This window comes from Neomonachus schauinslandi, chromosome 4, assembly GCF_002201575.2.
Source record: "Neomonachus schauinslandi chromosome 4, ASM220157v2, whole genome shotgun sequence".
NCBI lineage: Eukaryota > Metazoa > Chordata > Mammalia > Carnivora > Phocidae > Neomonachus > Neomonachus schauinslandi.
Window position 1 is genome coordinate 35,605,382 of NC_058406.1, and position 26,826 is coordinate 35,632,207.

Consider the following 26,826-nt stretch of genomic DNA (forward strand, 5'->3'; position numbering starts at 1 on the left):
GCTGAGATACACATATTTTATAAACCAGAATTCTCAATCCTAGATATACCTTAGAGAAATGCATTCACATATGACATATGTGCAAAATCTTCATAACAGCATTGTCCATAATAGCCAAGATAGAAACTACCCAAATGTCTATTAAAAGTAGAAATAGGGGCGCCTGGGTGGGTCAGTCATTAAGCGTCTGCCTTCAGCTCAGGTCATGATCCCAGGGTCCTGGGATCGAGCCCCGCATCGGGCTCCCTGCTCCGCGGGAAGCCTGCTTCTCCCTCTCCCACTCCCCCTGCTTGTGTTCCCTCTCTCATTGTGTCTCTGTCAAATAAATAAATAAAATCTTTAAAAAAATAAATAAATAAAAGTAGAAATAAACTATTCTACAAGGAAATACCATATAATAAAAAAAGAAACTATGGCTACACAAAAACAGTATAGATGACTAAGCATAATAGTGAGCAAAATACACAAAAGCATACATACAGTGTAATTCCATATATAGCAAATTCAAAAACAAGCAAAACTAAAATATATTATTTAGGAATGCAATTATAAAGAAAAACAAGAAAATAATTACCATAAAAATTAAGTCAATGGTTTACTCTGATGGGAAGAAGAGGGATATATGCCAAAAGGGCATGCTTTTGGCTTCTGGGAAGCTGGCCATCTTCGACATCTTTATCTGTGTGGTAGTTACATAGTTGTTCACAAATGTCAATAAACTACATTTATGTTTATATACTATATAAACTACATGTATGTTTTATACACTTATTAGCATGTATTTTATTTCACAATAAGAAGGTTAAACCACCATATCAGTGAGGCCTCTATCCAGAATAAAACAGTTAATTCCTCTCTGCCCTCCATCCCCTTTAGCCAGTTGGGTTTTTTCTCCATACCATTTATCTTCGCCTAACATACTATATATTTACTTCTTAATTTATTGTCATACCTCCTCCTGCATAAAACAAGGACTATATTCCCAGCCATTAGAAGAGTACTTGGAATAAAATACATCTTTACACCTTTCTCTATGTGCATATAATGCTAAAAAAAAAAAAAAGTACGTATTTATATCTTTATTTTACAAAAATATTATACACATTTCTTTATAACTTGCTTGTTTTAATCTATAACCTCTCAGATATCCTTCTAGGTCAAGATACATAGATTTAACTCATTCTCTTTGGGTTGCATTAATATTCCACAATATAAGTATATTACAATCTATATTCATGCCCACTATTGATAGACATTCAGGCTATTTCCAGTTTTTGCCATTAAAAACAACATACTTTCATTTCTACAGAATAGATTTCCAGAAGAGAAATTTGACTAATTATTATTGCCAAACTTTCCAAAATGGCTATAGCAATTCACATTTTTACCAATACTGAACCTAACTCATGAATCTTAACAGTTTTCTTTTTTTTAATTTTTTTAATTATTAATATTTTTAAATTTTTTTATTATTTACATATAATGTATTATTTCTTTCAGGGGTACAGGTCTGTGATTCATCAGTCTTACACAACACACAGTGCTCACCACAACACATACCCTCCCCAATGTCCATCAACCACCCCATCTCCCCACCCCCTCCCCTCCATCAACCCTCAGTTTGTTTCCTAAGATTAAGAGTCTCTTGGGGTGCCTGGGTGGTTCAGTTGTTAAGCCTCCGCCTTCAGCTCAGGTCATGATCCCAGGGTCCTGGGATCGAGCTCCACATCAGGCTCCCTGCTCAGCGGGAAGCCTGCTTCTCCCTTTCCCTCTGCCTGCTGCTCTGCCCACTTGTGCTCTCTCTCTCTGTGTCAAATAAATAAATAAAATCTTAAAAAAAAAAAAAAGAGTCTCTTATGATTGATCTCTCTCTGGTTTCATCTTGTTTCATTTTTTCCTCTTCCCCTATGATCCTCTGCCTTATTTCACAAATTCCGCATATCAGTGCGATCATATGATAACTGCCTTTCTCTGACTTATTTCGCTTAGCATAACACCCTCTACTTCCATCCATGGCATTGCAAATGGCAAGATTTCATTTTTTGATGGCTGCATAATATTCCATTGTGCGTGTGTATGTGTGTGTATATGACATCTGGGCTCTTTCCATAGTTTGGCTATTGCGGACATTGCTGCTATAAACACTGGGATGCATGTGCCCCTTAGGATAACTACATTTGTATCATTGAGGTAAATACCCAAGTAGTGCAATTGCTGGGTTGTAGGGTATTAACAGTTTTCTTATAATTTATGCCCACTTGCAATGCAGCAAAAGTGGTCCTAAGAGGGAAGTATACAGCAATACAGGCCTACCTCAAGAAGAAAAATCTCAAATAAACAACGTAACCTTACACCTAAAAGAACAATAGACAATGCCTAAAGCCAGCAGAAGGAAGGAAATAATAAAGATTAGAGCAGAAATAAATGATATAGAAACTAAAAAAAACAAATCCATGAAACCAGGAGCTGGTTCTTTGAAAAAATTAACAAAATTGATGATCAGATTTATCAAAAAAGAAAATAGGAAGGGCCCAAATAAATTCACAAATAAGACAGGAGAAATAACCAGCACCACAGAAATACAAACAATTAAAAGAGAATGGTATTATTATTTTAAAGATTTTATGTATTTGAGAGAGAGAGAAAGAGAGCGTGTGCATGAGTGGGGTGAGGGGCAGAGGAAGAAGCAGGCTCCCCGCTGAGCAGGGAGCCCAATGCAGGGCTCGATCCCAGGACCCTGGGATCATGACCTGAGCTGAAGGCAGATGCTTCACTAACTGAACAACCCAGGTGTCCCCTATTATAAGAACATTATGAAAAAAACTATATGCCAACAAATTGGACAACCTAGAAGAAATGGATAAATTCCTAGAAACATATAAATTACCAAAACTGAAACAGGAAAAAACAGAAAACATGAACAGACCAATAACCCATAAAGAAATTGAATCAGTAATCAAAAAACACCCAACAAACAAAAGTCCAGGACCAGATGGCTTTGCAGGTGAATTCTACCAAACATTTAAAGGAGTTAATACCTATTCTTCTCAAACTATTCCAAAAAAAACAGAAAAGGAAGGAAAACTTCCAAATTCATTCTCTAAGGCCAGCATTACCCAAAACCAGGTAAAAACACCATTAAACAAGAGAACTACAGGCCAATATCCCTGATGAACATAGATGCAAAAATCCTCAATAAAATATTAGCAAACCAAATCCAACAATACATTAAAAAATCATTCACCATGATCAAGTGGAATTTATTCCTGGGTTGCAAGGGTGGTTCAATATTCACAAATCAATGTGATACATACACCACATTAATAAAAGAAAGGATAATAACCATATGATCATTTCAATAGATGCAGAAAAAGCATCTAACAAAGTACAACATCCATTCATGATAAATCCTTCAACAAGGTAGGTTTTGAGGGAACATAACCTCAACATAATAAAAGCCATGTATGAAAAACCCACAGCGAGTATCATCCTCAATGGGGAAAAACTGAGAGCTTTTCCTCTACAGTCAGACACAAGACTGAGATGTCCATTCTCACCACTTTATTCAGTAAAGTACTGGAAGTCCTAGCCACAGCAATCATATAGCAAAAAGAAATAAAAGGCATCCAAATCGGCAAGGAAGAAGTAAAACTTTCACTAGTGCAGTTGACATGATACTCTATATAAAAAACCTGAAAGACCACCAAAAAACTGCTACCACTGATAAATGAATTCCATAAAGTTGCAGGATACAAATCAACTTACAGAAATCTGCTGCATTTCTATACACCAATAATGAAGTAGAAGAAAGAGAAACTAAGGAATCAATCCCATTACAATTGCACCAAAAACAATAAAATACCTAGGAATAAACCTAACCAAAGAGGTGAAAGATCTATACTCGGAAAACTATATGACACTCATGAAAGAAATGAAGATGACACAAGAAAATGGAACGACATTCCATGCTCCTGGATTGGAAGGATAAATATTGTTAAAATGTCTATACTACCCAAAGCAATCTATACATTTAATGCAATCCCTATCAAAATACCAACAGCATTTTTCACAGAGCTGGAACAAACAATCCTAAAATGTGTATATGGAAGCACAAAAGACGCCGAATTTAGCCAAAGCAACCTTGAAAAAGAAAAGCAAAGTTGGAGGCATCACAATTCTGGACTTCAAGTTATATTACAAAGCTGTGGTGATCAAAACAGTATGGTACTGACACAAAAATAGACACATAGATCAATGGAACAGAATAGAAAACCCAGAAATGAACCCACAACTATATGGTCAATTAATCTTCAACAAAGCAGGAAAGAATATCCAATGGGAAAAGGACAGTCTCTTCAACAAATGGTTGGGAAAACTGGACAGCAACATGCAAAAGGATGAGAGTGGACCACTATACCATATACAAAAATAAATTCAAAATGGATTAAAGACCTCAATGTGAGACCTGAAACCATAAAACTCCTAGAAGAGAACACAGGCAGTAACTTTTTTGACATTAGCTGTAGCAACTTCTTTCTAGGCATGTCCCCGAGGCAAGGGAAACAAAAGCAAAAATAAACTATTGGGACTATATCAAAATAAAAAGCTTCTGCACAGTAAAGGAAACAATAAAACTAAAAGGTAACCAACAGAATGGGAGAAGATATTTGCAAATGACACATCTGATAAAGCATTCCTATCTAAAATATATAAAGAACTTCTAAAACTCAATACCCAAAAAACAAACAATCCAGTTAAAAAGTGGGCAGAACAGACATTTCTCCAAGAAGATATCCAGATGGCCAACAGACACATGGAAAGATGTTCAACATCACTGATCATCAGGGAAATGCAAATCAAAACCATGATGAGATATCACCTCACACCTGTCAGAATGGCTACAATCAACAACAAAAGAAACAACAGATGTTGGTGTGAAAGTGGAGAAAAGGGAACCCTTTTGCGCTGTTGGTGGGAATGCAACCTGGTGCAACCATTGTGAAAAACAATATAGGGGTCCCTCAAAAAGTTAAAAATAGAACTACCCTACAATCCAACAATTGCACTGTTAGGTATTTACCCAAATAATACAAAAATACTAATTCAAAGGGATACATGCTTCTCGATGATTACAGCAGAATTATCTATAATAACCAAATTATGGAATCCGCCCAAGTGTCCACCGATTGATGAGTGGATGAAGAAGATGCACTATATATATACAATGAAATATTATTCAGCCATAAAAAAGAATGAAATCTTGCCATTTACAACAACATGGATGGAGCTAGAGAGTATTATGCTAAATAAGTCAAAGACAAATACCGTATGATTTCACTCATATGTGGAATTTAAGAAACAAAACAAATGAGCAAAGGGGGGAAAAAAGAGAGAAAGAGGCAAACCAAGAAACAGACTCAGAGAACAAACTGATGGTTACCAGAAGGGAGTTGGGCAGGGGGATGGGTTAAACAGGTGATGGGGATTAAGAAATGCACCACTGTGATAAGCACTAGGTGATGTATGAAAGTACGAAACCACTATATAACATACCTAAAATGAATTTTACACTGTATGTGAACTAACTGCAATTTAAATACAAACTTTTAAAAAGAACATACAAAATAAAGTTTATGCCCACTTGCTTTCAAAAAGCTGCTTAAATAAGATGAAGCAAATTAAACATCTGGAAATTTTTTTTTTTAGTCAACTTTAGCCCTAATGTGGGGCTCGAACTCATGACTCCAAGATCAAGAGTCCCATGCTCTACCAACTGAGCCAGCCAGGTGCCCCACTTCTGGAAATTTAAATCGACCTCAGCAACTAATACCCTGGGAGTAGTCAAGGACCCACTGCAATCTCTCCCACACCTTTAGGAACTTAATAGTATCTGATTTACTACTATCTGCTCTAGGTTTCAAACCTAGAAGCAGTAAAAACTGTTCCCTTTTCCTTCCCCAATAAAGCCTAAGAGAAAAAGAACTCCTCCAAAAGGAGAAAATCTTTTCCAATTCACGTCTGCCTCATTTTGATTTAAGAAGCCATATGATCCAAACCTGTCCTTCCTTCTTAAACTGTGTCTCTTGGTTTATAGTACCATCATCTCCCAAGCCAGAAAACTAAAAGTCTTTCTAGATTCTTTCATTTTTCTCAGGATAGTCTTAAGTTCCATCAATTCTACTTTTTAAACAATTCTATTTATTCTCACTACTACTACCTTATCTTAGGCTTTTGGGGGGGTTCTCTTTTTTAATGATTAGAAAATTAAATAAAAATACAATGTCCAGTTACAAATATTAAGTGGGTGTGGATGCAGAACTAGGGATCAGTAGTTAAGATTGGCTAATAGAGGGGCGCCTGGGTGGCTCAGTTGGTTAAGCGTCTGCCTTCAGCTCAGGTCATGATTTCAGGGTCCTGGGATCAAGCCCCTTATCAGGCTCCCTGCTTTGCAGGGAGTCTGCTTCTTCCTCTGCCTGCCACACCCTCTGCTTGTACTCTCTCTCTCTCTCTCTCTGCCTCTGTCAAATAAATAAAATATTAAAGAGAAAAAAAAGGGGCGCCTGGGTGGCTCAGTCGTTAAGCGTCTGCCTTCGGCTCAGGTCATGATCCCGGGATTCTGGGATCGAGCCCTGCATCAGGCTCCCCGCTCAGCGGGAAGCCTGCTTCTCCCTCTCCCACTCCCCCTGCTTGTGTTCCTGCTCTTGCTATCTCTGTCTCTGTCAAATAAATAAAATCTTCTAAAAAATAAAAAAAAAAAATTATATAAAAAAAAAGAAAAAAAAACACTGGCTAATACAGGGGCACCTGCCTAACTCAGTTGGTGGAGTGTGGGACTTTTGATCTCGGGTTGTGAGTTCAACCCCCAAGCTGGGTGGTAGAGATTACTTTAAAAATCTTTTAACTCTAAAAAAAAGGGGGGGGGGCTCCTGGGTGGCTCAGTCATTAAGCATCTGCCTTTGGCTTGGGTCATGGTCCTGGGGCCCTGGGATCGAACCCCACACTGGGCTCCTTGCTCAGCGGGGAGCCTGCTTCTCCCTCTCCCACTCCCCCTGCTTGTGTTTCCTCTCTCACTGTGTCTTTCTCTGTCAAATAAATAAAATTTAAAAAAAAAAAAGTGGCTAATACAATGTCTCTACTGCTAAAACAAAATTAAATTTACAGTGGAAATCTCCATGAGTCCACATGAATTCTGCACACCAGGTCTCCATCTCCTCGCTTCTTCCATATTTTTCTTTTTCACCTTAGGCTTTCATAGTATCTTTCATCTGTACTGAAATAGCCTCCTAACCAGTTTCTGTTCTTTAATCTCATTCTCCTCCAATCCATATATCACTTTTGCAGCTAATATATTCTTTTCCCTACTTAAAAACCAGTCAATGGCTCCCCAACCTGTAGGTGTAGCATTCAGGGCTCTTCATGATTTGGCCTTCACCCTCTCTCCAGATTCATCTACCACCACTTCCCACTTCATACATCATGTTTCAACAAAAGTGAATTACTTACAGTTCCCAAAATACACCAAGGTGTTTCAACAATCCTGTGCATTTATCGAGGCTGTTACGTCTCCACTACCCCATCAGTAAACCAATCATTCCCTCTTCACTTTCTATATTTTTCTATTACTACAGTTAAAACATTCATTCAACCCACATTTACGGAGCACCTCTATGTGCCACAGTGCTAGGTACTAGAGATCCAACAGTTAATTATAGTCCTTATCCTGATGGAATTTATAATCTAATGAGGACTAAAGACATTAAACAACTGATAATAAATGTGGTTAAGTATTACAAAGGAAGTAATACAGTATATAATGGAAATGTGTATTAGATGGAAGCCAGGAGAAAGGGAGGGAGTTATAAAGAGAAATACTACACGCATTTGTTTACACGTTGGTATTCCTCAATTAGTCTGAGCTTTTTTTTTAAATGTTAGTTCATGTCTTTTATTATTAACCCATATACAATTACTTGTCTTCTGGTTTGTTGAAGCAATAAGTCAGACAACATTTGCCACAATAACGTCTGTCGAAGTGGCTAGCCATGAAAATTCCAGCACCATGCTCATCTGAAGGGCACGCCCGATGAAGGCGACTGATTTTGCCATTCTCATCCACCTTATAGTATTTCAGGATGGCCAGTTTAACCTTCTTTCTCTTATGCTTATTCTTCCTGGGAGTGGTATAAGACTTCTTCCTTTTCTTAGCACCACCACGAAGTCTCAACACAAGATGAAGAGTGGACTACTTTTGAATGTTGTAGTCAAAGTGCGTGCCTTTGCTGAGATCAGTCCCTGCTCATCAGGAGGAATTCCTTCCTTATCCTGAATCTTGGCCTTTACATTTTCTATTGTATCCGAGGGTTCAACCTCAAGAGTGATGGTCTTCCCCATAAGGGTTTTCACGAAAATCTGCATCTTGGAGGCGGTTCCACCGCAGATGGCAGATCGGAAAGGAAAGCCTAGTCTGAGCTTCTTAAAGACCAGAATTATGCCATCTTTTATCAATAGCCAGGACAGTAAATAGTAATGTATAGTAATGTGCATTGATTGTTTACAAAGATGGCTGCCCTAATCACTGAGGTCAGGTGAATGCAATAATCTTAATGGCCAGGCCATTAAGCCAAGTCCTGAACTAATGTCTGAACTAAAGCGCGCAAACAGGCAAAGGAGAGAGTTAAAGGAAGATGGATACTCCCGGAAAAGGGAAGAATAAATTTGAGAAAGGGAGGAAAAGATAAAAAGAACGAGACCATTCAAATTATGAGTTTGGCAAGTTTTAAAAAAGAAAAGGAAGTCTGGGATTAACCATGCAAAGACATTGATCAAAAATGGAGAAATCAGATTTTAAGTAGTATTACAGTATGGTATGAATGTTATCCCCTTTGGCATTTTTGAGAGGCTGGAATAAAGATTTAAATTACTTTTCAACCTAACTGAAATGTTAGGCTGGTGCTTCCTCTGAATGGAAGAGAGGAGATATATCACAAAACATCCCAGGTTAATAATGAAAATAATAAAACAATAGATACCTGCACTAAGGGTCTTACATGTACTAATTCATATAATTCTCTCAATAGCCTTACAATGGGGTTAATATTCTTCTTCCTGCTATACAGATTAGGAAACTGTCCAGGGTCACAAACTGTAAGTAGACAGGGCTAGAATTGGAAATTCAAGCAATCTGAGTCTAGAGCTCCTAAACAGTGAGCAACACTTCCCTATTTTATAGCATTCTCTATACTCAAGCACTTAAGCATTACACTAATAAAACCACATAAATATAGTTTAATTATTCTAAAATACCAACAACTTTAGCACATAAAATAAAATGAAACATGTATGGCATGACTTTAATTCTCTTTAATTTCTTCTCCCCTTGGGGTACCTGGCTGGCTCAGTCAGTAGAGCATGCGACTCTTGATCTTGGGGTTGTGAGTTCGAGCCCCACCCCTTTGGGTGTAGAGATTAGTTAAAAATAAAATCTTTTAAAAAAAATTTCCTCTCCCCTTCAGAGCCCACCATAGAAACTAAGAACCTTTTTTTTTATATATATATATATATAAGATTTTATTTATTTATTTGACAGAGAGACAGTGAGAGAGGGAACACAAACGGGGGTGTGAAAGGGAGAAGTAGGCTTCCCACTGGGCAGGAAGCCCGATGAGGGGCTCAATCCCAGGACTCTGGGATCATGACCTGAGCTGAAGGCAGATGCTTAACAACTGAGCCACCCAGGTGCCCCAGAAACTAAAAACCTTAAGATAGCTTCCTTTCCAAAGTTACTTTTGAAAGTAAATTATAGTACAGTCCAGATTTATACAGTAATGTTCATAAAAGTAACTCATGACAAGGTCTTTATCAAGTAACTAACTCCACAGATTATGCTGCTTTACACCCAGATGTCAGAGATCAGAAATCATAACACTTTAAAAAAGAGAAAAATGGGGCATCTGGGTGGCTCAGTCAGTTAAGCATTCAACTATTGGTTTCAGCTCATGGTCTCAGGTTCCTGCAATCTAGCCCTGTGTCAGGCTCCGTGCTCTGCAGGGAGTCTGCTTGAGATTCTCTCTTCCTCTCCCTCTGTTCCTGTCCCCCAAGCTTGCTCTCTAATAAATCTTAAAAAAGAGAAAAATACATTAAAAAATATAAAAATGGTTTGGCATTATTTTAAAAGTTAAATCTTTTAATTATTAAACCATATGGTGAAATATAAAGCTAAGAAATTATAAAATAGTTAATATAACTAATAATAATGTTCAGAATCCAGCTACTTTTTTCTACCTCTGGAGCTTCCACCCTTGTCCAAGGCACCATCATCCCTCAGCTTGTTTACTTCAGTAGCCTCCTAACCACTTTCTCCACCTTTTCCTATCCTCCACCAGCAGCCCGAATGATCCTTTTAAGCCAAGGATCATAATACATCACTGTTTAATACACTTGGATGGCTTCTCATCTCAGTCAAGTTTTTAAAAGCCAAGTTCTTACAATGTCCTATATGGTCTTCCCTGCCACCCACATTACTTGTTTTCATTTTTTTTAAATACATATCACATTTTTTTAAATTTTTATTTATTTAAATAATCTCTACACCCAACAAGGGCTCGAACTCACGACCCCAAGAGCAAGAGTCACATGCTCTTCTGTCTGAGCCAGCCAGAGGCACCTACTCATCTTCATTACTTTTCCCTTATTCCACTCCAGCTACACTAGTCTCCTAGATGATCCCTGAACACAAGACAGAGATGCTCCTTCCTCATAGTAAGCCATCTGGTATTCCCTCCACCTGGCACATTCCCCAACCTCACACTTCCCAAAGATCTATGTGCCTTGCTCCCTTACTTCAAGTCAGGCCCTCCCTGTCCTCCTATTTAAAATAGTACTCCTTTTTTCCATCTGGGCTGCCGACATGCCATCCAGACTGAGGAAGACCCAGAAACTTCGGGGCCATGTGAGCCACGGCCGCATCGGCAAGCATCGGAAGCACCCAGGAGGCCGGGGTAATGCTGATGGCATGCATCATCACAGGATCAACTTCGACAAATATCACCCAGGTTACTTTGGAAAAGTTGGTATGAGACATTACCACTTAAAGAGGAACCAGAGCTTCTGCCCAACTGTCAACCTTGATAAACTGTGGACCTTGGTCAGTGAGCAGACACGGGTAAATGCCGCCAAAAACAAGACTGGAGCTGCTCCTATCATTGCGTGGTGCGATCGGGCTACTACTAAGTTTTGGAAAAGGGAAAACTCCCAAAACAGCCTGTCATCATGAAGCCCAAATTCTTCAGTAGAAGAGCAGAGGAGAAGATTAAGGGTATCGGGGGAGCCTCCGTTCTAGTAGCTTAAAGCCGCATGGGGGGGGTTCATTAAATGCTAACAAGTGCTTTAAAAAAATACAATGAAATAAAATAGTACTCCTTGTGTTGTTGATTGTAGTCATTCTGACAGGTGTGAGGTGATATCTCATCATGGTTTTGATTTGCATTTCCCTGATGATCAGTGATGTTGAACATCTTTCCATGTGTCTGTTGGCCATCTGGTTATCTTCCTTGGAGAAATGTCTGTTCTGCCCACTTTTTAACTGGATTGTTTGTTTTTTGGGTATTGAGTTTTAGAAGTTCTTTATATATTTTAGATAGGAATGCTTTATCAGATGTGTCATTTACAAATATCTTCTCCCATTCTGTTGGTTACCTTTTAGTTTTATTGTTTCCTTTACTGTGCAGAAGCTTTTTATTTTGATATAGTCCCAATAGTTTATTTTTGCTTTTGTTTCCCTTGCCTCGGGGACATGCCTAGAAAGAAGTTGCTACAGCTAATGTCAAAAAAGTTACTGCCTGTGTTCTCTTCTAGGAGTTTTATGGTTTCAGGTCTCACATTGAGGTCTTTAATCCATTTTGAATTTATTTTTGTATATGGTATAGTGGTCCACTCTCATCCTTTTGCATGTTGCTGTCCAGTTTTCCCAACCATTTGTTGAAGAGACTGTCCTTTTCCCATTGGATATTCTTTCCTGCTTTGTTGAAGATTAATTGACCATATAGTTGTGGGTTCATTTCTGGGTTTTCTATTCTGTTCCATTGATCTATGTGTCTATTTTTGTGTCAGTACCATACTGTTTTGATCACCACAGCTTTGTAATATAACTTGAAGTCCAGAATTGTGATGCCTCCAACTTTGCTTTTCTTTTTCAAGGTTGCTTTGGCTAAATTCGGGGTCTTTTGTGCTTCCATATACACATTTTAGGATTGTTTGTTCCAGCTCTGTGAAAAATGCTGTTGGTATTTTGATAGGGATTGCATTAAATGTATAGATTGCTTTGGGTAGTATAGACATTTTAACAATATTTGTCCTTCCAATCCAGGAGCATGGAATGTCTTTCACTGACCACCAGGGAAATACAAATCAAAACTATGATATCACCTCACACCTGTCAGGATGGCTAAAATCAAAAACACAAGAAATAACAGGTGGTGGTGAGGATGTAGAGAAAGGGGAACCCTCTTGCACTTTTGTTGGGAAATGGGAATGCAAACTGGTACAGCCACTGTGGAAAACCGTACAGACGTTCCTCAGACAGTTAAAAATAGAACTACCTTATGACCCAGCAATTGCACTGTTAGGTGTTTACCCAAAGAATACAAAAATACTAAATCAGAGCAATACACGCACCCCAATGTTTATAGCATCATTATCTATATTGGCCAAATTATGGCATCAGCCCAAGTGTCCAATGATTGATGAATGGCTAAAGAAGATGTGATACACACACACTATGGATTATTAACCATAAAAAGTAATGAAATCTTGCCATTTGCAATGACATGGATAAAGCTAGAGAGTATTATGCTAAGCAAAGTAAGTCAGAGAAAGACAAACACATATGATTTCATTCACGTGGAATTTAAGAAACAAAAGAAACAAGCAAAGGGATAAAAAGAGAGCCAAACCGAGAAACAGACTCTTAACTATAGAGAACAAATGGATGGGTTACTAGGGGGGAGGTGGGCAGGAGGATGAGTTAAATAGGTGATGGGGATTAAGGAAGACCCTTGTGATGAGCACCGAGTGTTGTATGGAAGAGCTGAATCACTATATTGTACACCTGAAACTAATATTACACTATATGTTAACTGAAATTTAAATTAAATTTTTTTTTTTAAAGATTTTATTTATTCATGAGAGACAGAGAGAGAAGCAGAGGGAGAAGCAGGCTCCCAAGGAGCAGGGAGCCCGATGCAGGACTCGATCCTAGGACTCTGGGATCATGACCTGAGCCGAAGGCAGACGCTTACCCGTTTGAGCCACCCAGGCGCCCCTAAATTAAATTTTTTAAAAAAGGAGCACCTGGGTGGCTCAGTTGTTAAGCATCTGGAATCCATGTTAAGCATGATCCCAAGGTCCTGGGATCAAGCCCTGCATCAGGCTCCCTGCTCAGCGGGAAGCCTGCTTCTCCCTCTCCCATTCCCCCTGCTGTGTTCCCTCTATGCTGTCTCTGTCAAATAAAAATACAAATCTTAAAAAAACTTTAAAAAAAGTAAAAATAAAATAATGCCCCCTCCCTCCCAACCCTATTTTCCTTCTCTGCTTTTTTTCCCTATTATTTATAACCATCACTATGTATTTTACTTATAAATTTGTGGGGGGTTTTGTTTTTTTAAGAGGCATGTTATGACTTTTTTTTTTTTTAAGATTTTGAGAGATCGAGAGAGAGAGAGAGAGAGTGTGTGTGTGTGTATACAAGCAGGGGAAGCGGGAAAAGCAGGCTCCCCGCTGAGCAGGGAATCCCACATGGGGCTTGATCCCAGGACCCTGGGATCATGACCAGAGCCAAAGGCAGCCGCTTAACCAACTGAGCCCCCCAGGCACCCCTAAATAGCATGTTACAATTTTTTTTAAAGATTTTATTTATTTGAGAGAGTGAGCAGGGAGCCTGATTCAGGGCTCAATCCCAGGACCTGAGATCATGACCTGAGCCAAAGTCAGACGCTTAACCAACTGAGCCACCCTGATACCCCATAAATTTGTTTATTCTCTACTTTCTCCCCTCCCTTAAAACATTTCATGAATTTATCAAGTTTTGCTGTTCTGTTCATTGTTATACCTAGAACAGTGCCTGACCATCAAATATTTGTTGAAAAACATGAATTAATACATGAACAAAAACATTTATGGGGGGTACCTGGGTGGTTCAGTTGGTTAAGCAACTGCCCTTGGCTCAGGTCATGATCCCGGGGTCCTGGGATCGAGTCCCACATTGGGCTCACCCTGCTCTGTGGGGAGCCTGCTTCTCCCTCTGCCTGCCACTCCCCCTGCTTGTGCGCACACGCTCTCTCTGTGTCAAATGAATAAAATCTTTAAAAAATCTATGGGTGTTTAATATGTTCCAGGCACCAAGTTAAGTGCTTTACAGTTATGAATTTACTAAATCCTCACAACAATCCCATTGAAGTAGGGACCGTTATCAGCCCTAATTTGGGGGTGAAGAAACCAAAACACAGAAAATATAAGTTGCCCAACAACACATACTAGAAAGTGGCAGAGACACAATCTAAACTCAGGCAGTCTGATTCCAGAGACAGCGCTCTTAACCATCCCACTATACAATTTATACTGAAAATTCAATACTTAGCTACAGTACATTTTAATTGAAAGACATGATCTGGGCGCCTGGGTGGCTCAGATGGTTAAGCGTCTGCCTTCGGCTCAGGTCATGGTCCTGGAGTCCTGGGATCGAGTCCCGCATCGGGCTCCCCGCTCTGTGGGAAGTCTGCTTCTCCCTCTGCCTCTCTCTCTCTCATGAATAAATAAAAAAAATCTTTAAAAAAAAAAAAAAAAAGAAAGAAAGACATGATCTATAGGTTAAAGTAGTGTCCTAATTTTTTTTTTTTAAGATTTTATTTATTTGACAGAGAGAGAGGGAACACAAGCAGGGGGAGTGGGAGAGGGAGAAGCAGGCTTCCTGCAGAGCAGGGAGCCCGAGGCAGGGCTCGATTCCAGGACCCTGGGATCGTGACCTGAGCTGAAGGCAGATGCTTAACGACTGAGCCACCCAGGCACCCCAGTAGTGTCCTAATTTTTAAGGCTAGTCATTCAAATCATAAATCATGACACAGGTCAAGCTTATTACTTAACTTACTAAACTTTGGAATGTGGACTTTATGGTTTGGCAAAATGTTCTCTCATACTCATTAACTGACACACTAATATACTCTATTCCCAATACCTACATGCTTCAAATAAGGAAATGGTCAACCAGAGAAGTTAGCTTCCTCATCTTCTAGTAAGCAACTGACAAAAAGACCTGTCTTTTTAAAAATATATATTATTTATTTTGGAGAGAGAGAAAACGTGAGCAGGGGGAGGAGGAGAGGAAGGGAGAGAATCCTCAAGCAGACACTCCCCCTGCCCCGCTGAGCATGGAGCCCAATGTGGGGCTCAATCCCAGGACCCTGAGATCATGACGCAAGCCGAAATCAAGCATGACTGCTTAACTTTATATTAACTCTCAGTACTATGTGACCCTGTGAATTCCAATTTAGAATAAGGAAACTATTTCCCACAACTAGATTACAGTTTTGAAAAAGGAAAAAAAAATGCTAATTCTTTTTATTTACAAACACAAAGAACTCTGGAAGGAGGTATGGTTCTCCAAACTACTTTCCAAAATGGCCACTATTATCTACCTAGCTAGCATTCATCCCCTCCTTCCTTCCTAACAGAATCCCTCCCCAATACAAAACCTCAGGGGAAGTTTTTACCACTCCCAAATTCAGGCATGGCCATGATTAGTTCAAGGGTAGTCACTACTGATTGAGTCAGGAATAAGCATAGGACTCAATTCTGGCCAAAAAGATGTGAAAGAAGTCTGCTAGAAGTTTTTAGAGAAAGTTTTTTCTCTCTGTAAAGAAGCACAGGAAGATACCCCTTTCTTCTTTTAGAAGTTCTTGGGTAGGTATATAGAATTGTTGAATCACTATATTGTACACCTGAAACCAATATGACATTATATGTTAACTATACTAGAATAATCTTAAAAATTTTTGGTCAATTGTATTTATAAAAAAAAAAGTTCTTCTGTATGGATATGACACCTGGAATCACTATACCATTTTGCTACTAGTCTGTGGATGAAGCCAATTCCAAGGAGAGCAGACTGAACAGTGGAAAGAATATGAGATTTCACTGGCATCGTTGAACTGATGTAATCAACCAACACCTGAAGCTGCTCATATGAGAAGATAAAATTTCTTATTTCTTAATCCATTTTGAATTAGATTCCTGCTGCTTGTAGCTGAAAATATAGTATTTTTTTATGAAAGATATCCCAGAACTCAAAAAAAGTTTGTGGTTGGGATGCCTGGCTGGCTCAGTTGTGGAGTGTGCAACTCTTGATATTGGGGTTGAGTTTGAGCCCCACACTGAGTGTAGAAATTACCTAAAGATAAAATCTTTAAAGTAAAAAAAAAAAGGTTCGTGGTTAATTCCACAAATGCGTATTAGAAATTCAATATGAATTATACTATACTAAGTGTTCTTGTGGAGTTAGAAAGTTAAAAAGAACAGTGCACATGAAAAAAAAACTCCAAAGTGGTATTTTTCAAGCATAAACAATTCATTTCAATAAGGTATTCTCCAAAACAATTTATACACAAATTTTAAATTTTGATTTGTGATTGAATTTACTTTTTCTTAGGTTTAAAAACAAAAACTATAAAGTATTTAAGATGACACAGACACAAGCTCTTGATTTGTTGCCCTATACCCTTAGACAGAGGTAAACAATCTGGCCCACAAACAATCCAAGGCTGGATAATGGTAGATGGTATGACATCATGGTATTGACTTTAGCTTTGTGTTGCTTATATTCACAGGGCACAGGGCAGTTTTTATATTGACAAGACACATGCAAAATGGTAGGATGTGGCAGGCTGGACGTAGCCTACTGACTCTTTTATATTAAAAAAAAGATAACCCTCTTACTTTATATGAATTTACAAATATTCACAAAGAACAACAAATAGATCATATATCGGCAAACAATTTGGAAACTAATCTTATGAGGCTACTTGGCTGACCTTACCTTGTTATCCCAAATCAAGTCCTACACATTCTAAATTTAACTGGTATAACACATTGGGTAATTTAAATCTACATTTGGCACAGTGCTGTGTACAACTAGCCTAACAAACTTTCAAAATTTACTACTCACTTCTAATTCTTCAAAATTTCAAAAATGACTAACTCAAAACCATAAAATTTTGCTAACATTAAGGATTGTACTTTTTCATTATTTCCCTTGTTAGAATAAATTATCTTGGGGCACGTGGGTGGCTCAGTTGCTTAAGCGTCTGCCTTCGCCTCAGGTCATGATCCCAGGGTCCTGGGATCCAGCCCCACATCGGGCTCCCTGCTCAGTGGGAAGCCTACTTCTCCCCTCACCCTCTGATGATCCCCTTACTTGTTCGCTATTTGTCAGAAAGAGAGAGAGAGAGCTAGCACAAGGTGGGGAAGCAGCAGGCAGAGGGAGAAGCAGGCTCCCCACTGAGCAGGGAGCCCGATGTGGGGCTCGATCCCAGGACTCTGGGATCATGACCTGAGCTGAAGGCAGACACTTAACCAACTGAGCCACCCAGGCATCCCAATAAATAAAATCTTAAAATAAATAAATAAATAATCTTTATAAGCTTAAAGGTCACATGTTGTTTAATAAATATTATCAACATTTTAAAACTTAAGTCACAAAATGAAGCTGGTTAGATCCACAGGCCTACAACTTCAATAAAATATTTGAGAACAGGGTATTTTGAGGGGGAAAAAAAAAAAGAAAAAAGAAAGAAATATATAGTCTGACCTCAAGAAACTGATCTTGTTTTGGGGAGACAAATTATAGTCACAAAATAACTAAATGTCTTTAACATAACATGATTTTGTATCAAAACAATGGACTGTAGTCCTAGATAATTATGGGACTCAGTGCTAGAAATTTTGGAGGAAGAAAAGGGGACCTGCAAAGGATCCAAATTTGAAGATGGGGGTGGGATGGGCATAATCTAACATAAGCAGCAGCATAAGGAAAAGGCTGAAGATTGGAACAGGAAAGGGTATGCAGTGGATAGCAAGGAACTGGGCTAAAAGTAAAAATGAGAATAGGGCGGGGGGGGGGGGGGGAGACAACCTGACTGTCTCAGTCAGTAGAGCAGGTGATTCTTGATCTCGGGGTTGTGAGTTTGAACCCCACGTTGAGAGTAGAGTTTACTTTTAAAAAATGAGAATAGAGGATTAATAAGTTAGAAATGTAAATTGGTGCTAAAGATCATGTATGCCTAGTTTAAGAATATGGCCTCTGCTTAAAAGAAATGGATAGCTTCTGATTATTTCCTGTATTTAAAAATTATTTCAAAATAACATTTGAGTAGGATTAACCTGGCTGAAGAATTCTGGATACATTTATAGGGGAAGAGAAGAAGAAATTAGAAACAGAGCAACCAGTTAGGAGGTGCTTACTGGTTAAGAACCGGGGTGTTGGGCGCCTGGGTGGCTCAGTTGGTTACGCGGACTGCCTTCGGCTCAGGTCATGATCCTGGAGTCCCTGGATCGAGTCCCGCATTGGGCTTCCTGCTCGGCAGGGAGTCTGCTTCTCCCTCTGACCCTCCCCTCTCTCATGTGCTCTCTCTCATTCTCTCTCTCAAATAAATAAATAAAATCTTTAAAAAAAAAAAAAAAAAGAACCAGGGTGTTGGGGCACCTGGGTGGCTCAGATGGTTGGGCATCTGCCTTCAGCTCAGGTCATAATTCCAGGGTCCTGGGATCGAGCCCCGCATCGGGCTTTCTGCTCAGCAGGGAGCCTGCTTCTCCCTCTCCCTCTGTCTCCCCTCTGCTCATGCTCTCTCTCTCCGCATCTCTGTGTCTCAAATGAATAAATAAAATCTTTAAAAAAAAAAAAAAAGAACCAGGGTGTTAGCAAGACAGACCTGCTCTGCTACTTGCTAGCTGTGAGGCACTGAATAAGTTATTAAACATATCTAAGTCTCAGTTTCCTGTCTGTAAAGTGAGGTAATAATAGTACCTATTTTATAAGGTTGTTGGTGTGGCAAACAGTAATAGTACATGTAAAAACATTTAACATAATGCTTGGTCCATACATTCAACAAATGTTAGTAACTATTACCTTCATTATAAATCACTTCAAATATGTGGTGATGAGGAATTAGACCAGGGCAATAGAAACTAAAAAGAAAGGATGACTTGGAATGACATTTCCATAGACTCATGAGAAGCTATAATATAAAAAGACCCTAGAGAACTCTTCCAAAAACAAAATTACTCCAGTTTAAATGTCAGGGATGAAGGGGAAAAAGATGGAGCAAGATAACTCAAAACGTTCTGACTGCAAGAGTATTCAAAGAGGTAGACTTGGGATAATTACATGTTAACAACATGCTTTAAGATATAAGCTACAATGGGGCACCTGGCTGGTTCATTCAGAGAAGCACGTGACTCTTGATCTTGGAAATGTGAGTTTGAGCCCCATGTTGGATATAGAGATTGCTAAAAAAAATAATAATAAGCTAAAAAAAAAAAAGATATAAGCTACAATGAATCAGGCCTATACCATGTACCAAACACTGTGCTAGATATTGATATAGTATATCTAATCCCCAGAAAAACTCTGAAAGGTACAGTATTAAATCAATTTTACAAAAGAGCACTACCACCCTGCTTCTCAATGCAGAAAGAGGTTAAGTACAAGCCATATAACCTTGGTAATGGTAAGAAGCAAAGCTAGGTTTGGAAGCCCTATCATGTTTCCAAAGCCTGTGTTCTTTCTACTTCACTCACACTGCATCCCCCTTTAACATCAATAAAATTATATCACATAAACATACTTGTAATTATTTTTCTACCTACTTTCTTAAATATGGTGACCATAAACATGTTCAATCTTTCCTATATTCTAAGAAAAATATAAAGGTATTCAGCATGAAACAATGATGAGAATGAATTTTAAAAGCATTATCAAATGGAGAATTATCATACTTCTAATGAAATATAGCTGAGGATACTATAAACTATAATATGTTAAATGAAAGCAATGACTAATCTTTGTAAGAAGAAGATGCAAACAAATTTGGCATGGCTTTCCCATCATTTGATTATATTAACATTTGTCCCACACTACAATATCATTTTAAAAATGACACTAAGCTCATAAAATATCTTACCACACACAGGAGAAGCATTTATATAATAACCCATCAAATGTTCAGTTACAAAAATTCAACCACAGTAGAATGCCCAACCTGCTAACAGTAAGGACCACATGGTGGCAGGTGACCTATTTCTTCAGTGTGTTTCTCAGCAAATATTTTCCCCAACCACAGGGCCAGTGTGCTAGTTCTCCACCAGAATGTCAATCTAAATTTCACTAGGATGAAAATACCAAGTATGCCAGAGTCAGCAAGTAAGTTTCCTGAAACAATCTTTTCATCTGTATTCAAAAAAAGTCAGAAAATACTTTCCTAGATTGACCATCAAACTATATAGTCACAAACCATGTAACTTCTAGACTAGTTCTTAAAGTGTAGCCAATAGACCCCCTGCGTGTCTCCAAGACCCTTTCAGAGGATCCAAGGGGCCAAAAATATTTTCATAGTATTACTAAGACATTATTTGCCTTTTGCACTCATTCTCTCACATCTGTATAGTGGAGTTTTCCAGAGGCTAAAACCTGTGGTATCTCAACAGATTGAATATAGGCGCAGACATGGGAATTTTTTTTTTTTTAAGATTTTATTTGAGAGCAAGCGCACACAGGGTGAAGGGCAGGGGGAGAAGTGGACTCCCTGCTGAGCAGGGAGCCAGATGTGGGACTCGGTCCCAGGACTCCGGGATCATGACCTGAGCCGAAGGCAGACGCTTAACCAACTGAGCCACCAAGGCACCCCAGACATGGGAATTTAGAGGTTTTCCATTAAGCCAGACATTAAAGATTAAAATGCCAGACATTAAAATTATTTGCAAAATATAAAACAATGGCCACTCTCTTCACTTGTTTCTTTTTAATATAGTTATTTTTTCATTAAAATAAATTACGTTAGGGGAGCCTAGATGGCTCAGTTGGTTGAGCAGCCAACTCTTGACTATGGCTCAGGTCATGATCTCAGGGTCCTGGGATCAAGCCTCTTGTCAGGCTACACGCTCAGTGGGCAGTGTGCTTGAGGATTCTCTCTCTCCCTCTGCCTCTGCCCTTCCCTACTGGTGCTCTATCTCTCTCGAATAAATAAATAAATCTTTAAAAAAAAAAAAAGATGTTAACGTGTAATATTTTATTATTTTTAAATGAATCAAATTTTTAAATTTCTTAATTTTATTCTAATAGAGTAAATATTAGTAAATAGCTCTTTGAGATCCTCAATAATTTTTAAGATTATAAAAGGGGTACTCAGACCAAAAAACAGAGAACCACTTTTCTAGACCTTCCTATATTTTGCCAATAAAAACTTCTAATTTTCTAATTATACTGAAGAGATGTTGCTGCCCTACAGATAATTTCAGAAATTTGTTTTGATAAGAAAAATGTCTATAGACAATCTTTAAAAGAATGTATCCATTAATTATAAAAAGAAATCACCTGTTATATCTTCCCAAAATAAAAAAAAACAATGTCAAAACTAAAGTGCTAGCCTACAGACCACTGTCTATAGCTTTGGGCATGAGTTTATCATCAGCTGTATATCTGTAATCCTCCAATAGCTCCTATACAAGAGACAGGGCTCTTTGAGAGGCCTACCCAGCAACTGTTCTATTACAGAATAATCCTGATTCCCAAATCACAACAGGACTAACCAAGATACTCAAAAGCAATTCTTTGTACCACACTCTTAACATTTCCAAAATAAAAAGTTTTGTTTCATCTGAACAGTTCACTATTTCTACTGCTTCTGGGAAATAAAGATTAAGACATCGAACATTTGGATCCAATCCTTACATTGTCAGTGAATTACAGTAGATGTAGCAATCCATACAGTTATTAGAAACCTTTAGGATGCATGGTAATGGTAGTTTTTTAAAAAATAGGCTGGAGGGAAACACCTTTGGAAAACAGTTTTTGAGGCCACTGGAAACAATAATGGATAACAATTTTGCATTTATGGTTCAGTCTTAAATGAAGATGAAAATCATTTTTAAAACTGTAATATTAATATTACAGTTAAGGGCCCTAAGTCAACAACTGTCTAAATCAAGTTATTTAACTCTAGGCTATTGCAATAGGCAAGGAATGAGGTGACCAAGGACCGTAAGTAGAAAAGCACTTAGAGGCTAGAAAGAAATGGTGCTCCTTAGATATTTATTAATTCAACACATATTTACTAAATTGTCTACTGCTTGCAAGAATTGAGCAAGCTAAGAAGCTCATAACTTGATGGGAAGACAAGTCCGGGGGGGGGGGGGGGAGGGAGTATACATAAACACAGAAGCTACTCCATAGACAGAATGAAAAGAAGTTCTGAGAAGTGCTAGAAGAGAAAAGGAAAGGAAAGGAAGGATGTCTTCTAACAGGAGGGATCGGGAAACATACATCCTTGCAAAGAAGGCATCTAAGGGTAGACCTTAAACATATGTAAGATTACAGCAAGTAACCAATGGTAGTGAAAAGCATCCTAGGAAGAGGAAAAAGCATACATTCAAGAAACAGCAAGCATAAAATAGCTTTCCACAGTACCTGTGATGGACTCTAGGAAGAGACCAGACTGGAAAATTAGGTTGCAAGCAAAAAAAAAAGGGGGGGGTGGGGGACTTATATGACAAGGTAAGCAATCTGGGACTCTTTTTAATAAGCAAAGGAAAGCCACCAGAAGGTTTTCAGAGTCATTTGAAGATTTACCACTGGAAGGCAAATCATCAGACGGTGCTTTAATAATACTGTGGATTGAACAAAGTAGAAACGGAGAACAGTAAGAATAGTTAGAACACTATCAAAACAGTCCAGTCAGGAAATAAGAGGTTTGAGCTGGGATAGGAGGTAGGAAGAAGACAGATACAAGACATGCTGCAACCTCTTCACTAATAATTTACTTAGTTTTAAATGTTTCAAAACCTTAATTTATCACACAAAACAAGACTGGCATTCATATTATTTCCATTAAAAACCATTCGCATCACAGGCAATATTCCAGCATATTCAAGTGTGCTTCCAAAAAGCTGTTAGGCATAACTAGCCATAATCTGCATTAAAGCTACAAAATGGGTAATAAAGAACAGCATATGCATATTTCCAATATTTTGAATAGAATCTCAGTATGCAAAACTTCATCCAAGAATGAACATTTTAAACTCAAAAGTTTATTTCTCTGTAAATGCACAAAGTTTGGATCAGAATTTTCTATACAACCTTATAAGACCCACATCGCTACATAATTATAATAGTCAACTTTTTTTTTTAATTCACTTATGGACAACTCAACTTGGCCAATGTGGGCCTCATAGAAAAATATTTTTCAAACATTAGTGCCTGCTTCATTTTCTCCCCTCCTCCCTACTCACCTCTCCACCCAACAAATTCCCTTTGTATGTCTGCAAAGCAAGATACTATGATACAGTGATTCTGAGGCAGTTTGAATATATAATTCTTATAATAGAAATCTAGAATTATTAACTTTACTTTTTGCAGGAGGACCCAATGATGTACTAAATTTCCATTTACATGAATGACAAATGCATCTAATAGAAATGATGCTTTACCATTAGGGGGAAACAAAGGGGGAAATACACACAATAGATGGGTGGCAAATCTTACAAACTTTGCAAAACACTGAAAAGCTGCATCTGGATTGCAGTCACAATTACAAAAGCAAATAAAGAAGGCTCCAAAATGAAGGGAAAAGAGAAAAATGTTAAGTGATCATTAAGAGTAAAAAAGGTTGGTTTAATAGGAGTTTTTGATATAGCATTATTTAACACTCTAATTGGAAAAAAAAACAAAGGATGATTTACAGCTCACAAGGACACAAGAAATAATTTCTATATACATTCTACAAGACAGTTATACTTCATTACACTTGCATGGGCTCCAATCCTTTCAAAGGTTTCCAAAAATAGTCTTATAATAATTGAGGTTCCCCAATGACACACAATTTATTCTATAAGCTTAACATATTTACACATTTTTAAAAGACATAATCAATTCAACCTCAACAAAAATAAGGAGTCACAAAGGCCCTCTACTTATTCAAAATCATTACGTAAAGCATCTATAGCTACAAAAAAGGGTTTGAAAATCTGACAGCTAAAAATCATAAAATGGGGTTAGAATTTAAAGAAAAACAACTACCCAACTTTTCCATTTTCCCTTCCTTTTCCTTTCCTACCAGATACACAAAATGTCTGTAAGGGTCTCAGACAAAGCTCTGAAGTAAAAATACTATATATGTATACTTTACATTATGTGTATTCAAACCTATCACATATATGTACACATCACATATATTCACACAAAAAAGGAAGGTTCCTTTTTTTTTGCTCTAAGAATTGAAGTTACATTAAACCCTATCCCATAAATTAAATCACCATAAATTAAAAGAGTAATAAAATACTGCATGTAGATCTCTCTGATAGACTATATCCTGAGAAGAAAAACCTCAGACTAAGACCATGACTGAATAAAAACGCCCAATCCCTGAAAATCACTAACCGGCATTTGGTTTCTGTAAGAGAAAAAGGGGGTCTTAAAATGAATAATCACATAGGCAACCCAGTTTCAGAAGTTAACGAATGTAAAACACAGGAACCAAATAAGACAAACGTATGAAATGCCAAGTTTTAAAGAATTCCCCCAAAGGGAAAGACTGACTTCAAGGCTCGGATATAAAGCATCCTTTGCAGGTAGAAGAATCTTTAATTGGAAAAAAAGGGGGGGGGGGAGGAGGCACAACAAAAACCTGAACGACACGCAAAGGCAAAGAAGTAAAAGAAACGGGTCTTTCCTCCCACCCCCACTCCAGCCCCCACCCCCACCCTCGCAGGACAATAGGATCAGGGTCCTAACTGCAAACTTTAAACGGATAAACCAGAAGCAGTTTCACTGCAGCTCTAACTGCAAATCTGCCCCTCATCCCAGACCTAGCGCTCCCAGGAACACTTATGCCCTGAAAACACCACCAAGGTCTCGTTATATACAAATCAGACCCATCACAAGATTCTTTTTCTCTCCCAAGTACCTGGAGGATCCATTTCAATATAAAATATCAGTTCTGTCGAATAGGGCATCATCACCTCCCTCCAGTCTGCGTCATCGCGGTCCATACTCCACACCGTATTGTACATCGCGCAGTCAGGGGCAGGTCGTCAGGAAATATATAGAAAGCATATATTTTTTTATCTGATATTTAAAAATCTAAAAATATAGATCTGTAAAGTCCCACACGGATATGTACTTCGGGGTTTCCAACGGCCGGTACAAGTCCAGCCAACTACCAGGACGAGGATGGGGTCCTCCCCCCTCTCCTCTTACAGCACCCAGCAAAATGCCCCCCGAACTTTCAGTCTACGGGCCTTTTCTCCTCAGAGAGGTACAGGGAGGCTTGGGGGGGGGCAGAGGGCTGAGGTGTTAAAAAGCAGCTTCCCAAAAATCCCTTCCACACAGTCGCTCTCCAAAGAGAAAAGCTCCCACTGCCTCCAAATCTTTCTTCGGCAGCCACTTTTGTGTCCTTCGAGGGAGGGAGAATGAAGAGCGGGGAGAAAAAGAACGCGCTGGGAGAAAGGTGAGGAAGTGACAAAGGAAGGCATAAAAAGGGGGGTGGGTATTGCGTTCAAGTTTCGGGGTCCCACTGGTCTGCAGAGAGCGATCCCCTCAGGGGCCGGGACTCGGGCTCCGTTTCAGTCAAGCTCGGAACCGAAGCTGCTGCAGCCTCGAGATGAGGGCCCGTCGGAAAGTCCAGTTAGCGCTACCCGACTGGGCGCTCCCGCCGGGCGATAAATAAGCCCGCCAGTGCCGGCTCCCCTCACGCTCTGCCCTGACTCCAACCACTAGAGTTTCATTTTAACGGCGCGGAGGGGGACACCCTCCCCCGCCTCACGCTCCCCCGCTGAGGCGCCACCCAGCCACACCGGGCAGGGGGGACAAGCGACATCACTATTGCTCCTTCCCCTCTATTCCGACTCGATGTACTGGGGATTCTATCAGGTGCCTGTGAAAGTGTTCAGAAAACTGTCCTCCACCTCGGCTTTCAATTCTCTCCAACACTCTCTGGGTTTCGACTTCTTAATCATTCATCCTCTCTCCCCCCCAGCCTCAATCAGAATGGTACGGTCCGGGCGCTGGCCTCACGCCAGGAGTCAGAGCCGGGAGCACGCGAGCCCGGCCGGGAGGGAGAGGAGAGAGGGAAGGAGGGGGTAGAAAGAGAGGATAAGGTGAGTGGTGATTGGCTGATCCGGGTTGCCGGAGCCCGGAGCCTGCGTCTTTTGTCTGCCTTCCTCCAGCAAAGGAGCGGGAGACGGCTGCGCGCCCCAAGCGGGCCAATCAGGAGCCAGCCGGCGCTGGCCGGCCAGCCGGCGATTGGTCAGAGCCCAGTTACTAAGCGGGACAAAGGCAGAGGGGGAAAGAAAAGAAGAGGAGAAAAAAAAAGAAAGAAAGAAAGAAAGCGCAAACGGCGGTTACTGACAGGCTGGGCGAGCGCTCAGGGGCTCAGGCTGCCCGGAGACAGGCGGGGCTCCCGCTGAGGCTCGGTCGGGCCGGACGAGGGGGGGAGGGGTTGGGAGGGAGGACGAGCTGGCGCGAGACACCTCTGCCCGGAGACTGGCCGCGGGGGAGGGGAGCAAACTGAG

General features: G+C 39.4%; 1 protein-coding gene and 2 pseudogenes across 3 annotated transcripts in view; 1 reads left to right on the plus strand and 2 right to left on the minus strand.

Moving 5' to 3' along the window:
• Positions 1-26,095, minus strand: part of LOC110575009 (phosphatidylinositol 3-kinase regulatory subunit gamma) — a 121,712-nt gene extending 95,617 nt beyond the window's left edge. For 2 of the 3 annotated variants that reach the window (XM_021683856.1, XM_021683855.1), the window contains exon 1: positions 25,221-25,406. In XM_021683856.1, coding sequence (XP_021539531.1) covers positions 25,221-25,326 — 106 coding nt within the window. In that variant the 5' untranslated portion in view covers positions 25,327-25,406. Of the gene's footprint in view, positions 1-25,220; positions 25,407-26,085 lie in introns of those variants that run through there. The other variant, XM_021683857.1, reaches the window with a different exon arrangement.
• LOC110575012 lies at positions 7,928-8,442 on the minus strand (annotated as a pseudogene).
• LOC110575011 lies at positions 10,907-11,346 on the plus strand (annotated as a pseudogene).
• Positions 26,096-26,826: the final 731 nt, after the last annotated feature.